This window comes from Silene latifolia, chromosome 5, assembly GCF_048544455.1.
Source record: "Silene latifolia isolate original U9 population chromosome 5, ASM4854445v1, whole genome shotgun sequence".
NCBI classification, from domain to species: Eukaryota; Viridiplantae; Streptophyta; class Magnoliopsida; order Caryophyllales; family Caryophyllaceae; genus Silene; species Silene latifolia.
The window spans coordinates 24,874,402-24,890,928 of record NC_133530.1 but is presented as its reverse complement, the minus strand read 5'-3'; the positions used below and the strand labels follow the sequence as shown (position 1 = coordinate 24,890,928).

General features: G+C 36.0%; 1 protein-coding gene and 1 long non-coding RNA gene across 2 annotated transcripts in view; one reads left to right on the top strand and one right to left on the bottom strand.

Annotated features, from left to right (window-relative positions):
* Positions 1 to 6,052: 6,052 nt before the first annotated feature.
* LOC141656012 (anaphase-promoting complex subunit 10-like) overlaps positions 6,053 to 16,527 on the top strand; it is a 63,686-nt gene continuing 53,211 nt past the window's right edge. The window contains exons 1-5 of the mRNA XM_074462978.1: positions 6,053 to 6,141; positions 6,800 to 6,997; positions 7,117 to 7,177; positions 7,281 to 7,373; positions 8,244 to 8,314. Of these exons, the coding sequence (XP_074319079.1) occupies positions 6,822 to 6,997; positions 7,117 to 7,177; positions 7,281 to 7,373; positions 8,244 to 8,314 (401 nt within the window). The 5' untranslated portion in view covers positions 6,053 to 6,141; positions 6,800 to 6,821. The remainder of the gene's footprint in view (positions 6,142 to 6,799; positions 6,998 to 7,116; positions 7,178 to 7,280; positions 7,374 to 8,243; positions 8,315 to 16,527) is intronic.
* LOC141656011 (uncharacterized) lies at positions 12,544 to 13,748 on the bottom strand. The gene is made up of 3 exons (XR_012548286.1): positions 12,961 to 13,748; positions 12,816 to 12,848; positions 12,544 to 12,721 (listed from the first exon to the last, which is right to left on the bottom strand). It is a non-coding gene; the product is annotated as an uncharacterized LOC141656011 (long non-coding RNA).

Genomic DNA, 16,527 nt, shown 5'->3' with positions numbered 1-16,527 from the left:
CTCTTAAAAATAATCACTATAAGTACTTCATTAAAAATTTACCGATTTTAAAATAAACCATGCATGTATAACAAATTTCTGGATGTATAATAAATTATACACCATTTGTAAAGTTGTAATTGGTATTTTAGTGTGTCTAATAATCCGTATACAGAAAGACATGTCAAACATGATGGGTTCAGATGAAAATATGGATAGAGTTAATTATACAGATCAGGTTTCGAATACAGTTTTATTTACAATTTTTAAGTTAAAATTTATTCATATTTTATTGAATCCGTTAGTGAGCGGTCGATTATATTTTCTTTGCAAAAAAATGATTCAATGGCCATAAATTTGCAAAACTCCTTAAAAGCAAATAATATGTAAAATTCCGTAATAGTCATCAATTAAGTCCGACCTTATTTTCAATAAAATGTTCGATTCTCGTATCCGTCTCACCATCCGTTAAAATTCTACCAACATCCGCTCTAAACAAGACGGGTACGGTGAGATATCCACTTTAATAGAGTCCTTTAATTGAAAACTAGTGTAACACCCGTGAAAATTCACGGGATTATTGAAATTTTTTAGAAACTAATAAATCTATTTACTAAATTTATAAAATAAATGTTAGTACATATATATTATATCTGATTATCATGATTATATATATTTAATACGTTTATAAATATGGTTTTGTTTTTCTATCCTCGCTTCACATACCTATATTTATCTTTTAAAGTTTATTTTATATGAAATAGAATAGTGTTAAGTGGTCTAATTAATACGGAGTATGTATCATTTACGATACATAATTTAAATTATGATTAAGATCAAATTTATCATTCCGAAAATAAGAAATATTCAATGCTCCCGTTGTTATTAATGTTACTTTCACTACCCATACAATTAATATTGCTACTGCAATTACATCCACTAATACTATTGTTCATTTCACGGTTACTCTAACGTTAATGATCTGAAAGACGGTCAAGCTCGATAGCTCAAACTACACCGTGTGTTACTCTCCAATGTTAATGAAGGATCTCTTCGTAGGATAGAATATTGAACTAACATGAATTTCAATCTTGTACTTGTGTTTCTATGTCGTAATGAGCATCTTTTGGTGCTAATATAATTTGCTAAGGTTCAATTGCATATCCATGCTTATCTTTCAAATATTATTATGTATGATAAAATTGTGTTAGCTTGTTTAATTTATACATTTATCTTTCACGATTTATGTTTTAAATTATGTTTAAGAGAATTTATCAGCATGATGACGAGATACATTCACTATTCCCATTATTATTATTTTTACTTTACACTCGCTAATATTATCAGATATTGGTACTCATCTCACAATTTTCAGCAATTCTTTATTGTTAAAAAGGTGGGTTCAATGGCGGGTCTGCGGGCAGGTCGGGTGGCGGTGGGACGATTTTTTTAAAAAAACAAATACTCCTTATACTTTGGGAATTAGTGAACCATGCATTAATTAGTTTTTCCCAAAAATTCTAAAGACGTTTCACTCCTTATATTTTGGCCTTTGGGAATTAGTGAACCATGCATTAATTAGTTTATTGGGAGTTGATTTCATTAATAGGTGAAAGGTTAAGGAATGTGAGAATTGTGGGAGGTGAGAGTTACTACGGATAAGAGTAAATTGCTCCTTCAATATTTATTGTTTTTATTGCCTTTTTAATTTTCTAGGAAGTTGTTCAATGGAGTATATTTAATTGGAGCCCAATTTCTTTCCATTTTCTAAAAAGAAATGGAGAAGTAAGTACCTATTAATCTTCCGAATCGCATTTTAACAACATCTAACGGTTCTAAATTTACGCATAAAAATAAAGGGAAAATGAGAATGAAAGGGTTAATTATTATTTAAAAATAGATTGTGAGAAAAAATGGAGAGAAAGAAAATGAAGATGATCCATTTCCATTTAATTGTGTAATCAAATTTATAGCTGGTACAATAATAACTCTTTCCCATTCCAAGTACTCTGTATATGAACTTTCGGTTTCTGAGTCATAATGAGCATCCTGAAGTTGGTGCTACTTCTTGCTAATTCGCTAGCTTTGGATATCAAAGCTAATTATCAGATATTGATACTCATCTCACAATTTTCAGCAATTCTTAACGGTTAAAGTAAAAATAAACCCCTTCACTTTCAATGAGGTGAAATAATTTTGGTGCAGTATTACCTTTAAAATAAAAAGACTTAATTTAACTTTATGTTAAAATTAATGTAAAGTATGAGGTTTAAGAGATGATTTTCATTTATAATTAAACTGAGTTTACAATGTGTTATATATAATACATGAGGATTAACAATAACCTAAATCTAAGCTAATTAGTAGCTATTTATGTGGAAGGAGATATAACAATATTGACTAAAGCTAATTACATGAAACTAGGAAACTAAAATAAACATGTGCAAATTAGCTAAACAAACTAAGTTGACTTAGTATTATTAATATTCCCGCTCAAGATGGACGGTCGAAGACGAAGACCAATCTTGGAAGATAACTCAAGGAACCGAGGTTTTTGAAGGGGCTTCGTAAGGGTGTCGGCTAGCTGGTCCGTACCATTAATATGCTGAATCGAATAAGGCCTTGTCGGACTTGCTCTTTGACAAAGTGAAATGTAATGGCTAGGTGCTTCATTCTAGAATGGAACACGGGATTGGCGGAGTAGTGCGTGGCACTCAAATTGTCACAATAAATTGTAGGAGCAATTTTCGTTGAGACACCCAATTCTTGAAGTAAAGAATGTAACCAGAGTAGCTCGGTTGTAGTAGTAGAGACACCACGAAATTCAGCTTTCGTGGTTGATTGAGATATGGCACGTTGCTTTTTAGAAGACCAAGAAATAGGATTACTTCCTAGATAAACAATATAACCAGTGGTCGAGACATAATCAGAGGGGTCACCACCCCAATCCGCGTCACAATATGCATGAAGCCGAAGAGGGGACATACGGTTAAGGTGTAGTCCGAGATGAAGTGTACCACATAGATAACGTAGAAGACGCTTGAGGGCCATCGAGTGGGTCGATGTGGGGTGTGTTAAAAATTGTGCAAGTTTGTTGACCGGGAATGCAATGTCGGGTCGGGTCAAGGAAAGATATTGCAGGCTGCCAATTATAGCTCTATAATCCATTTCATTGTCAACGGGATTGAGAGGTTCAGCTACAAGAGGAGGGTGGGAGACCATCGGTGTAGAGGCGGGTTTACACTCTTGAAAGTTATATTTGTGAAGGAGGTCGGACAGATACTTAGTTTGGTTTAAGTGGAGACCATGTCGTGTGGGTGTGACCTCTATTCCTAAAAAATAAGAAAGGGGACCCAAATCCTTAAGTGAAAAGACGTTGGAAAGGTGAGAAATAAATTGAGAAATATGATCCTTGTTTGGGCCAGTGACGATAATGTCGTCGACGTAAACAAGAACAAAAAGTTTGACAGTAGGTTTTTGTAAAATAAATAAGGAAGGGTCTGACACTAAATGGCGAAAACCATGCGTGACAAGGTGCGTTTTGAGAGCGGTATACCATGTTCTCGGGGCTTGTTTAAGACCATATATGGCCTTATTAAGTCAGGGTTGCTAGGGTCAACGAATCCGGGTGGTTGTATCATAAAAAACGGACTCATGTAACTTACCTTGAAGAAATGTGTTGTTGATATCAAGTTGATAAAGATGCCAGTTTTGAGTCACTACAATTGTTAAAATAAGACGAATAGTGGTGGGTTTAATAATAGGACTAAAGGTTTCTGAGTAATTGATGCCGGGCCGTTGATGAAAACCCTTAGCAACGAGTCTCGCTTTGTGTTGTTTTATGCTTCCATCGGTGTTGTACTTTACCCGAAACACCCATTTGCAACCAACGATATTGGAGGCTTGGTTTCGTGGTATAAGGGTCCAGGTCTGATTTCGCAATAAGGCCTGGTGTTCTTCGGTCATGGCCTGTCTTCAACGAGGATTAACAAGAGCCTGTTTGGTGGTCGTTGGAGTGGTATGGGTCGAGGAAAGGATGGCGGTGTTGGCTGTTTTGGTTGGTTTAACATATTTTGGATTGGGTTTAATAATACTGTTGCAAAGTCTAGTGATGGGACGGTTTCTTTGTGGAGGTGGTGGTGGAGGTGGTGGTGGAGGCGGTGGCGTGGCTGATTTAGAGGGAGGTGTGGAAGGAGAGGAGGGTTCAGTGGCAGCGGGATGCGAAACAGAGGAGGGTGAGGCAGGGGTTGGGTCGACAGGGGTAGCAGGGGTTGGGATGGGCTGCGATGAAGGTGGTTGGGCAGTAGGGTTGTCGACAAAGGGAGGTAGGATAGGGAGAGTCAAGGTGCACCAATTAACGGGAGAGGGAAGGGTTGAGATACTGGATTTAGTTAGTTAAACATAAGGAAAGTGGGTTTCGATGAATCGAACATGTCTGGAGGTATACAAACGTTTGGTGGCGGGTTCCAAGCAAAGATAGGCACTTTTAGTGTTGGAGTATCCGACAAACACACACGGTGTCGACTTGGGTTCGAGTTTGTGATTATTATAGGGTCGGAGCCATGGATAGCATAGGCACCCAAACGGACGAAGTTTTTGGTAATTGGTATTTGTAGAAAAAAGAATTTTGTAAGGTGATATGTTATGTAGTGTGGTGGAAGGCAGCCTGTTTATGAGATAAGTAGCTGTGGAGAAAGCGAGTGGCCAGAACGTGAGGGGCATTTGTGCTTGAGTGAGGAGAGCAAGACCCATTTGTGCTCTGATACCATGTAAAGTATGAGGTTTAAAAGATGATTTTCATTTATAATTAAACTGAGTTTACAATGAGTTATATATAATACAAGAGGATTAACAATAACCTAAATCTAAGCTAACTAGTAGCTATTTACGTGGAAGTAGATATAACAATATTGACTAAAGCTAATTACATGAAACTAGGAAACTAAAATAAACATGTGCAAATTAGCTAAACAAACTAAGTTGACTTAGTATTGTTAATAATTAAAGGGTTTAATTAGTATATTAATTTTTTTTTTGGGTACCTATTCATAAAAATTTATGATATTTAATTCACATTTATTTTATTTTATTTTTAAATAGATAATTTACAATTAACCAAACTTAAGAGAGTAAATGAATCGTTTCACCTATTTAAAAAATGTATGGATTATAATTATGCTTAGTTTGCCTATCAAATTTGTTTAAAGAAAAAAAAAATCAAAAATCAAAAATTAAATAAAATCATGATTAATTAATCATCCTAATCTAAAAAAATTATAAATCACTCAAAAGTCTTTATCCCTCTGCAAAACAATTTTCACTCAAAATCATTCCTGCCTCACACCGAGTTACCACCATCCCCGCCGTCGATCAAGCCATAAGCCCACAACGACCGTTAATCATACTTTTAAAATCCCCTGTATACATCTTATGCCTTGTCGTTGACCACATAACGCCATTCTTAAAAAAATTCGGTTAAACTCATCTCGGAAATTGTCATTTATGGAGGTTTGGTGTACGTTCGTCGACGTTGTCGCTCTGTTCACGGTGTATTTTCTGGATGCGATTATCTTTGCAAAAATGTCGTTGTTGACGCTGGTGTTGTGATGGAATTGAAGTGAATTTGAAGGAGGCCACCACTTATGTAATTGGCAAAATGTGCTTGTCTTGGTTGCATATTACTTATTCAAGGACGTTGACGGTCGTGGTGTGATGGAATTGAAGTGAATTTGGTTGGATATGTCGCTCTGTTCACGTTGTCTAAACCTTATTTGAATAAGTAATATGTAACAAAGGCAAGCACGTTTTGTGAATTACATAAGTGTTGCGTTTCGGAAGTGTGAGATATATTTAGTTGAGTCCGTGATGGGTAATAGTTGTTGGCTGAAGATTGGTTCGTAGTTGTAGCTTGTAAGTTGTAAGAAGGCCTCTCAAGGTTAGGGATGATGATGTACATAGTAGTATGTATTTTGGCTTTTGTGAGAGTAAAGGAGAGGCCTTGTAAAATACTTTTCTGAAATATTGTTGCGCCACATTAGCGGTTTTACATTATTCTTTTATATATATAATGATGATATCACTACCTCTTCTGGGTTCAGAGTGTTCCAAAATCAAATTACATCTTTTTCTCTAATATTCAAACCGTTTACTCCCCGCCAATCTGTAAGCTTTCTAACTCTCTTGTTTTTCTGTTATCTGATTTAATCAATTAATCATCAAACTCTAATCTAATCTAATTTAATCAATTTGAGTCTTTCTAAACTACAACTGGGTTAATCATTATGATTTTATTATTTCTGATTATGCTGATTGTCCTATAATTTCATCTATTTTTGAGCTAATTGCTGCTTTTTTTATTAGTAGACTTGATTAAATTCCTACCCTTTTCCCTAATTGATGTAATTCTTTTTACTTTTACACAATTTTGTATTGGAAATCACCCAATTCTTGGTTTTTTTGAAATTGGGGGGTTTTGAGGTGTTTCAGTTCAAATCTTTACTGTCTGTAATGTTATTAAATTCCTACCCTTTTCCCTAATAGCTGCTTTTTTATTAGTTGAAAGTTCCGATTTTTTATTTTATTTTAGTTTATTATTATAATCCCACACTGAAAACTTTCACCCGCGATTTCAAATTCTGGCTCCGCCACTGTTGACTAATGTTTTGATGAATCAAACGCGACAAATTTTAATTTTTTAGGTTTTATGTATATATGAAGAAATCAATGGTCAAAGCTTCGTGGGCCATGAGGCCATCTCGCTTAGTGAACTTATGTTTGCGAAATTTGGGAAATTAGTTGATTTCTGTGTCTCTGTGGATAGGAGACTGGTGAGAGCCACTAAGATGGCAACAGAATCGTGTGATGGGGAGGAGGGAAAGCTAATTGGAGGTAGTAAGCATTTGAGTGTAGATAGTGATCTAAGAGAGATGACAAAGAATGCTGCTTGGAGTGTTAGTTCTTGCAAGCCTGGCAATGGCGTTCAATGCCTCCGCGATGATAATTTTGAGACCTATTGGCAGTAAACTACTCCCTGTCTCTAATCTTGACTCTTCTTTGCTGGCTTTCTTATCAGTTTTTACTCGTGTTAACTATTAAGCATAGTCGTATATCCTAATTTCTTGCCTTGTGTGTAATTAGATCTGATGGTGCACAACCTCATGTTATAAACATTCAGTTCAAGAAGAAAGTGAAAATGCAAGTAATTGTGCTAATTCACTATTTATTTTCGTATTTGTTTGGTTTGAACTGATTGCAAATTGGGACTCACCGCTCTCCGAACTCTGATACTATTTTGATTTCAGGTGATTTTTCTCTATGTCAATTACAAGCTTGATGAGAGCTACACTCCGAGTAAGATTTCTATAAGAGCTGGTGATGGATTCCATAAACTGAAGGTAACTTTTCAATGCGTAAAGCTGTCACCTGTTTCATCTCAATTTTGAGGTGAATAAAGTATAAATTTTTGTATAATTCTAGTCACTAAGAATTTGATAGATGCCTCCAAAAAACTCTAGCGAAGTGTCACATATATGAAACTTATCCATTGTTTTGGGGGAGAAAAAAGAGAAAATCATTGGTTGTTTCCCATGACTTGTAAATCAAGGTGACGATTGCCCGGACTGATTGTGTTGGAGTAAATCAAAATGGCTCACTAAAGTGGTTGCGCTTCTTGCTCATGTGAAGTAGCGGTCCTTCGATGTAGTACTTGGCGCATTTTTTCATCATGTGTCATTTAGAAACAGCCTCTTTGTGTTGCTAACACAAAGGTAACGTGCATCCCCCCCCCCACCTCGCAATTTTGTGGGAGCCATTGAGGGCCTGAGGCACTGGGGTAATGTTGTTGTTGTGTAAGATGGCTATTGAAGCTTTCTAGAGTTGTGAGTTTCTGCACTGTTAAATTAGAGGCTTACCATTTCACCATACATGGTTTAATTGTGAGACACTGAGACCCTCTTGCTCAAGACTTCCACAATTTTCAACTATATTACATCCTTGTACGCAGTAGTCGGTGTGAGTGTGGGCACATGTCCAGAATAACATGACACCACAGAAGCTCGTCAGCTGCTTAGGCCTTAGTATATCCGAATTACACTTTGAGTAAAGTAAACACACATCATATCGTTTTTAAGAATAAAACTTCCCTAGGTAAACAAAGTAACTACCACTATGGATTATGATACTGGTGTCAACTGTCAACCATATGTTCCAATTTCTGTGTATGAAATTACTGATGTTACATACCACTTTTCTGTTTAAATTTACAGGAAATAAAGGTAGTTGAACTGGTCAAGCCGACTGGCTGGATACATATATCTTTGTCTGGAAATGATCCACTGTGACACCTCGCGATAAAGCAGAAAATATAACTAATAAATTAAAGCGGAAATTTATTAGATTTTAAAAACTTTTAAATTACTAGTTAAAGATTAACACGCGGGTGCCAAAAGAAATGAAACAAATACTACAATAGACAAACTTAGGTTATTATAACCCAAGTCTAGAAAGCGGGGAAAATATATCCCACGAATAAACAAATAAGGGGTTTCTAAACTAGCAAACTAAGGTCCAAGGGTTTAGTTCTCGCTAGCCCACACGTCTTCCCCACGTAAGCATCTTCACCACCTGTCATTCATGTAAACATGAACGCCACAGTAAGTGGGGAGTAACTCAAGGTTCTCCCAGCCACAAAATGTCGAAACACAGATAAACAAGAACATATTAGAACATCATGAATATAACTATTTGATGCAAGCACTCAGACATGAGACTAACATTCAAAACATGCGTAGTCAATCATAGATAAGGCATATGATACATTCAACTTTGAGAACCAAACAACATACAATATATGAAATGGGACTACTAACATCACATAATAAGCAAAGCATCCGGCTCAGAGGCTACCTTTAAAGCATGTCCGAGACACAAGTCCTTAAGTACCTTGGCTCAGCGGTTACCTTTAAAACATGTCCAAGGCACGACCTTTAAAGTATGTGGCTCAGCGGTTACCTTTAAAACATGTCCAAATACTACAAACAAGTGCCCAACTCAGAGGTTACCTTTAAAACATGTCCGAGGCACCAGACATAAAGTATCTGGCTCAGCGGTTACCCTTAAAACATGTCCAAATACTACAAACAAGTACCCGACTCAGAGGTTACCTTTAAAACATGTTCGAGGTACAACAAGCAAGTATCTGGCTCAGCGGTTACCTTTAAAACATGGCCAAATAGACCAAACAAGTGCCCGACTCAGAGGTTACCTTTAAAACATGTCCGAGGCGCAACAAATAAGTATCTGCCTCAGCGGTTACCTTTAAAACATGGCCAAATACAACAAACAAGTGCCCGACTCAGAGGTTACCTTTAAAACATGTCCGAGGCACAACAAACAAGTATCTGGCTCAGCGGTTACCTTTAAAACATGGCCAAATACAACAAACAAGTGCCCAACTCAGAGGTTACCTTTAAAACATGTCCGAGGCACAACAAACAAGTATCTGGCTCAGCGGTTACCTTTAAAACATGGCCAAATACAACAAACAAGTGCAACAAACAAGCACAACAAACAAGCACATAGAACGGGATTATTAATGTCATATTCATACTTATGACTTGCATCTCACCATAAGTACGGATGGGAACATTAATCCCGACGACCTTATCGCAACTAGAGGGCCTATGGCGGCTCACCCCTAGTATCCGATAGGACCGAGACTCAGGGACGGGATGACTAATGTCACATTCATACTTATAGCCTGCATCACCATAAGTACGGATGGGAATATCACTCCCGATCAATCATATCGTAACTAGAGGGCCTATGGCTCACCTCTAGTGTCCGATAGGACCAAGACTCAGGGACGGGATGATTAATGTCACATTCATACTTATGGCCTGCATCACCATAAGTATGGATGAGAATATCACTCCCGACGATCATACCGCAACTAGAGGGCCTCTGGCTCACCCCTAGTAACCGATAGAATCAAGACTCTCACATCCGAACAATACAAGACATTATCAAGAATATGAATCTTCACAAATAACTATGTAATAATAAATAACTCATACTTGTCTTATATTAATAAATATTCCATTTTATAATTGAACATGCCGGTTAAATAAAATATAATAAGCAATAAAGAATAGTTTACGTTATGTGAAATACAAGTCGAAAATTTAAATAAATCACATAACCCGTAGTGGGCACCAGAAGTTCCATAATACGTGTGGCCCAAGCATGATATATATATATATATATATATATATATATATATATATATATATATATATATAGAGGTGGGATCAGGTGAGAACGATCACTCGGTGAGAACGACTCTCCATCATTGGATTACACAAATCAACGACACACATTAATTGGTGATAATACCCAATCCCACAAATCCAATTTACCAAAACTCTCAATCATACAACGAGCCAACAACCCACCATCACAACATCTCAACTGCCATTGTCGGAGGTACGACATCACATCACCAGCACCGTCGTGCGACAAAATATCGACCAATACCCCATCTCCCTCAAACCCATTTCATCAACCCTCGTCCCGCACTCTTTAATCTGCTCAGGTGTTGTTTATCGTCGGCGAGTAACGATTCAAAGTAACCTACCGCCGCCACTAGCGACAGTCAATAACGTCGGCGAATATCCCTTGGTACAAACCTGCACACAACGAACAAGCCGGCACACCACCACCTTAGCAACCACAAGCGACCTATTTTTCGACTACAGATAATCAACGGCGGCCGAACACTCTTCTCAGTTTAAGCAAAACGCAATTAGTGAATTTTGTTTCTATATTGATGTATCTCAAACAATTTTTAATGTACATAATAACTAATTTTGTGTATCAATGGTAAGATACATAAAAATAGTTATGTTGTCATCATCTTTGTTGTTTGCGTGGTCACCATCACCAGATTCATCATTGTCGAAGGTAACGAAATTAGTGTATCTGGGTTAAATATTGATGTATCTCAAATCAATTTCGATGTACCTAGTGACTAGTTTTATGTATCTATTTTTAGATACATTAAAATAGGGGTTAGATACATCAATAATTAATGAAGATACATCGAAGCATAATCAACTATGTCGCCGTTGACAGCATCACGTCGGCGAGAGAATTTATAGCTCCGGCAAGACGATTAGTGCTGTTTGTGGCTAAATGTGGAATGTGTATGGTTGTGGTGGCTCTCGGAGATCCGGGGTGGTGCTCTGCGTCAATTGAGCGTCTTTGCTAGTGTTAGGTTGTTCGGAGCTCCAACTCCGTGTGATGTATGTGAAAGAGAGGTTGTCATCGTAGCTCCACGGGATTAAATTTGGTTATTCTTGTCTTTTTAATTTGACCTAGGTTGCGGTATGTTGAAGGTGGATGGTTGAGGTGGTCTGGGAGATTCGGCGGCGACGAGGTGGATTCGAACCTCCGGTGGTCGCCCGACGACGTGTGAGGGTGGTGGCCTAGTGGTCGATATTAATAAATGGGAATTATATTATGGCGGGAGTTTGGGAAAATTGATTCATCGGGAAAGAAATGGTGTCAATGTTAATTAAATTAGCTTGTTCTCACCGTTCTCACCGAGTGTTCGTTCTCACCCGATCCTAAATCTATATATATATATATATATATATATATATATATATATATATATATATATATATATATATATATATATATAGATTGGATTTGGTGATTTTGGTTCTTATGGTGAGTTGTGAGTTGGGGGAATCTCAGCCACTAGATTATATTAGAGATGAGTGGCCAAGATCAAATCTTACATGTTATATAAAACCATTGTCATTCACTTATTTTCTCTTTTTTTCTAATGTTACTTTTTTTTTTACTTTAATTTTTTTTCTCTTTTTTTTTACCTCGTGTTATTATGCTTTTTTTTTTACCACTTTGATTTTTGTTTTCTCTTGTGTTTTTCTTTAATTTACTCATTATGTTACCTTTTTTTCTTTTTCTTTTTGTACCAGATTTTTTTTACTTGAAATTTTTTTTACTCTTATTTTTTTACCTCGTGTTATTATGCTATTATTGTGCTTTTTTTTACCTGGATTTTTTTTACGACTTTGATTTTTTTTCTCTTTTTTTTTACCACATGTTATTGAGCTGTTATTGTTATTCAGCTGTTATTGTGATGTTATTCTGCTGTTACTTTGATTTTTTTTTTTCTTTTTTTTTTTACCATATGTTATTGTGTTGTTATTGTTATTCCGCTATTATTGTGATGTTATTCTGCTGTTACTGTGAATTTTTTTACGACTTTGATTTTTTTTCTTTTTTTTACTACGTGTTATTGTGCTGTTATTCTACTGTTATTCTGCTGTTATTGTGATGTTATTTTGGTGTCACTTTGATTTTTTTACTACTTTCATTTTCCACTCTTTTTTACCACGTGTTATTGTGCCGTTATTCTGGTGTTATTGTACTGTTATTCCGGTGTTATTGTAGTGCTATTCTTATGTTATTGTACTGTTATTGTGATGTTATTCTTACATTTTTCTAAATTTCTCATTATGCTACTTTGAAAGTAGTGAACATAAGAATAATCCGACAAGATGGTGCAGAAAACAATGTTCAGGAGTGAGTATGCAGGCCATGCATCTTTTTAAAAACACTTGAAGTTTTATGTATTTTTTCATCATCTATACAAGATTGAAAATTATCAGATCTATGCCCATCCCAGTCCGAGAAAACTACTCCTGCCAAAAACCTGAAATATACAGTTTGTACCAGATGAATTATATTCAGTTCCAAGGTGAATAAACCCTTCATTAGTTTCGTTAATTTAAGAGCCTTAATTGTACCTTTCTTTCGTGAGGCCAACAATCATCAAGTGCCTGCATTGATCTTGTATAGTTAGTACTTCTCATTCAATTATAAATGGCTGTTTCTATTTCTACAATACAAGGACTGGAATTAGACGAAGGGTAACAAACACGTCTGACGTACCATGTTTACTGGAACATTCTTGTGTATGCCTTCTTCTCTCGAGTGTGACGATCAGCAATCTGAAATCGTATTCGGAGAGCATTAGCTTAATAAAACTTCAAGAACTTCATTATATGAATGTTGAATTGCTTTGGTATGTATGTGTTTGTTTGTAGTTGAGAGTGTTAGATGAATATTTCCATCTCAAAAAACCCATACTTACTTTCTAATCCCCCGAACAACCTGAGACGCAACTAAATGAATCCCAAGACATACGATCAGCCAACGTCGCCGGGGACGGAAAACTTTGAATCACAAACACAGCCAAATCCGCCGTCTACGGAGGCGGTGGTGGAACATCTTGACACACAAACTCAGCGCAAAACTTACAGAGAAGTCACCCTTGCTCTCGGATCCGGAATCAGAGATGCGTGCGCTGAGTTCTCTTTTCTTCGAGTTCGCGGTCTGCGTCGTCTTCTCAAGTTTCTTCATTCCGTCCTTGATTTCGATTCGGCTATTGAAGTCTTCTGCTTATGCAATCTCTCGCTTACCTTCAATTGCTCTTCTCCATCTTCATTCATCGATCAACATCATGATTTTGTTGAAATAAAAGAATCGAACATGTTTTGATTATTTTAACACTCAGACGAAATTGATTTTTTGATTATTTTAACACTCAGACGAAATTGATTTTTTAGAATCATTAAGAAAGAAAATGTGCAAAATTAATGCACTGTTTAAGGAAATTAGCAAGAGAAAAAGAGGGGATAAAATTTCTAGAGAGAGATAGTAATTGTGCAAGTGTAAATGACGGGAAGTTGAGACACTACTACAGATACAGGCTATAACAACGGTCAAAAACCGTTGTTATATAAAAAAGCGGACGTTGTTAAAGCGTCCGTTGTAAAAGGTTGTAACAACGGTTGGTTTTCTTAAGCAACCCGTTGTTAATAGTTTTAACAACGGTTTTAAGTATAAAAACCCGTTGTGGAAAGTGTGACTCAATTTTGGGGGGAAAGTTATAACAACGGGTTGTAATATACAAAACCGTTGTTATAACTAAAGACAACGGGTTGTTTGTAAATAACCGTTGTTGTTTGTTCTTAAAAAATAAAAAAAAAATTAAATTAAATATTACTAGATGCATGTATAATTACGGCCCATTAGAATTCCGATGCATGCAGAATATCCCTTAAATTAATTACCAATGGTTTTGAAAAAACTTATAAATGTGACTAGCTATAAATATTAAAGCATCCTTTAGTATCTAACATTCATTAATTGAAACAACATGGCAATGAACCCTAATTTTATCAACAACGAAGAATGGCTTACACAAACGATTGAAGATGATGGGAAGGTTCTCGCCGGGCTTCCCGCCGATCAACACCCATTAATCAAAGCATCCCTTGAACATCAACGGAATTATTGGATTAAGAGGCGTGAAGCAGTCCGGCTTGTCAACAAAGCCTCATCATCATCATCTTCATACCCTCGTCGGCCTGTTACTCGCAACTTGGCTGCAGCCAGAGATATGTTGAGTTGTACTCTTCCAACCTTATCTCCACATGCAAGTCGTGTCCTTGCATATATTCAATCTGTTATTGCAAAATATGAAGCCAATGACCCGTAAGTTAGCGGTATACCAGAGTGGCGTGATTGGTGGCAGGTTGAGAAGCGCTTTTTACGCTTAACCGGGGTTGTTCCGGCTTATTATACATCTTTTGATTTCTGATAATTTTTGTAATGTATTTGGTTTAAAATTAAATGAAATGATCATTTTGAAAGTGTTGAGTTATGCTTGTTTGATTTGCTTCCATTTTTTCAACTCCATAGATCAGTCAACATCAAGATCCAGATTATTACTGCCATTACTGTCCAATAAGATTTGAAGCAGTATTGAGAGATATGATGATGCTGATTATGGCACAACTTCCTAACATATATAAATACATTGCATTATCTCAACTAACATGCATTTCCATTATCTCAATATATTCTCCAAACCCTAACTGCTAAAACAAACTCCAAATAAATTAACCCTCTCCTTAATCTTTCAAAACAAACTCCAAACTCCAACAAAATGAATGATATCATCCTTAAGACTCTTACTATGCTCGATCCGTACTGAAGGACGCCAAAGAAGATGGAAATGAAATAATTAGCAGATCTTTGAACTAACCTAATGGTCGATAAAAACACATACATGGAATCGAAATAATTAGAAAAATAAAATAATGACGATGAAACAAACCTGATAATTACAGAACGTACGTAAAGAGACGATGAAATCAACAGTGACGGCGAGAAGATAAAGCGACGATGAGAAAGAGAGAAAGAGACGATGAGAAAGTGTGTGTTTTGTGTTTGTGTTTGGCTGCTGCTGGGTTTGTGTTTGTGTATGTATTAAGGTTTGTGTTTTGTGCCTGCAGCAGACTTGTGTTTGTGTGGTTTAGAGTATGGAAGGTATTGACAACGGTTATTAAACAACAACCGTTGTGAAATATGTTTTAACAATGGTTGTAAAAAAAACCCGTTGTTAAATAAGTTTTAACAACGGGTTTCAAAAATAACCGTTGTGATTACTTTTCACTAACTTTGCGCCAATTTTGCGCCAAATTATTAACAACGGTTGTTCATGTGTGACCCGTTGTTAAAACGAATAACAACGGTTTTTATAACCACACCCGTTGTAATTGATTTTAGTAAAATTCGCGCCATACATTCTACAACGTCTATTGTGATTTTCGTGAATAATCGTTGTTAAAGGGGCGTTGTAGTTGCCTGGATTTGTAGTAGTGAGAAGATGACTTTTTTTTTTAATGAGCTGACTTTGTTTTGATTCCAGTCGTCCATTTTTTCTTATTTCAATGGTCCAGATTTTCCAAACTCACAACTCACCATAAGAATCAAACTCACGAGATCCCGCCTCTCTCTCTCTCTCTCTCTCTCTCTCCCTCTCTCTCTCTCTCTCTCTCTCTCTCTCTCTCTCTCTCTATATATATATATATATATATATATATATATATATATATATATATATATATATATATATATATATATATATCTTTGGATTTGGTGATTTTGGTTCTTATGGTGAGTTGTGAGTTGGGGAATCTCAGCCACTAGATTATATTAGAGATGAGTGACCAAGATCAAATCTTACATGTCATATAAAACCATTGTCATTTACTTATTTTCTCTTTTTTCTAATGTTACTTTTTTTTTTCTCTTTTTTTACCTCGTGTTATTATGCTTTTTTTTTTACCACTTTGATTTTTGTTTTCTCTTATGTTTTTCTTTAATTTACTCATTATGTTACCTTTTTTTCTTTTTCTTTTTGTACCGGATTTTTTTACTCTTATTTTTTTTACCTCGTGTTATTATGCTATTATTGTGCTTTTTTTTACCTGGATTTTTTTTACGACTTTGATTTTTTTCTCTTTTTTTTTACCACATGTTATTGTGTTGTTATTGTTATTCCGTTGTTATTGTGATGTTATTCTGCTGTTACTTTGATTTTTTTTACGACTTTGATTTTTTTTCTCTTTTTTTTACCATATGTTATTGTGCTGTTATTGTTATTCC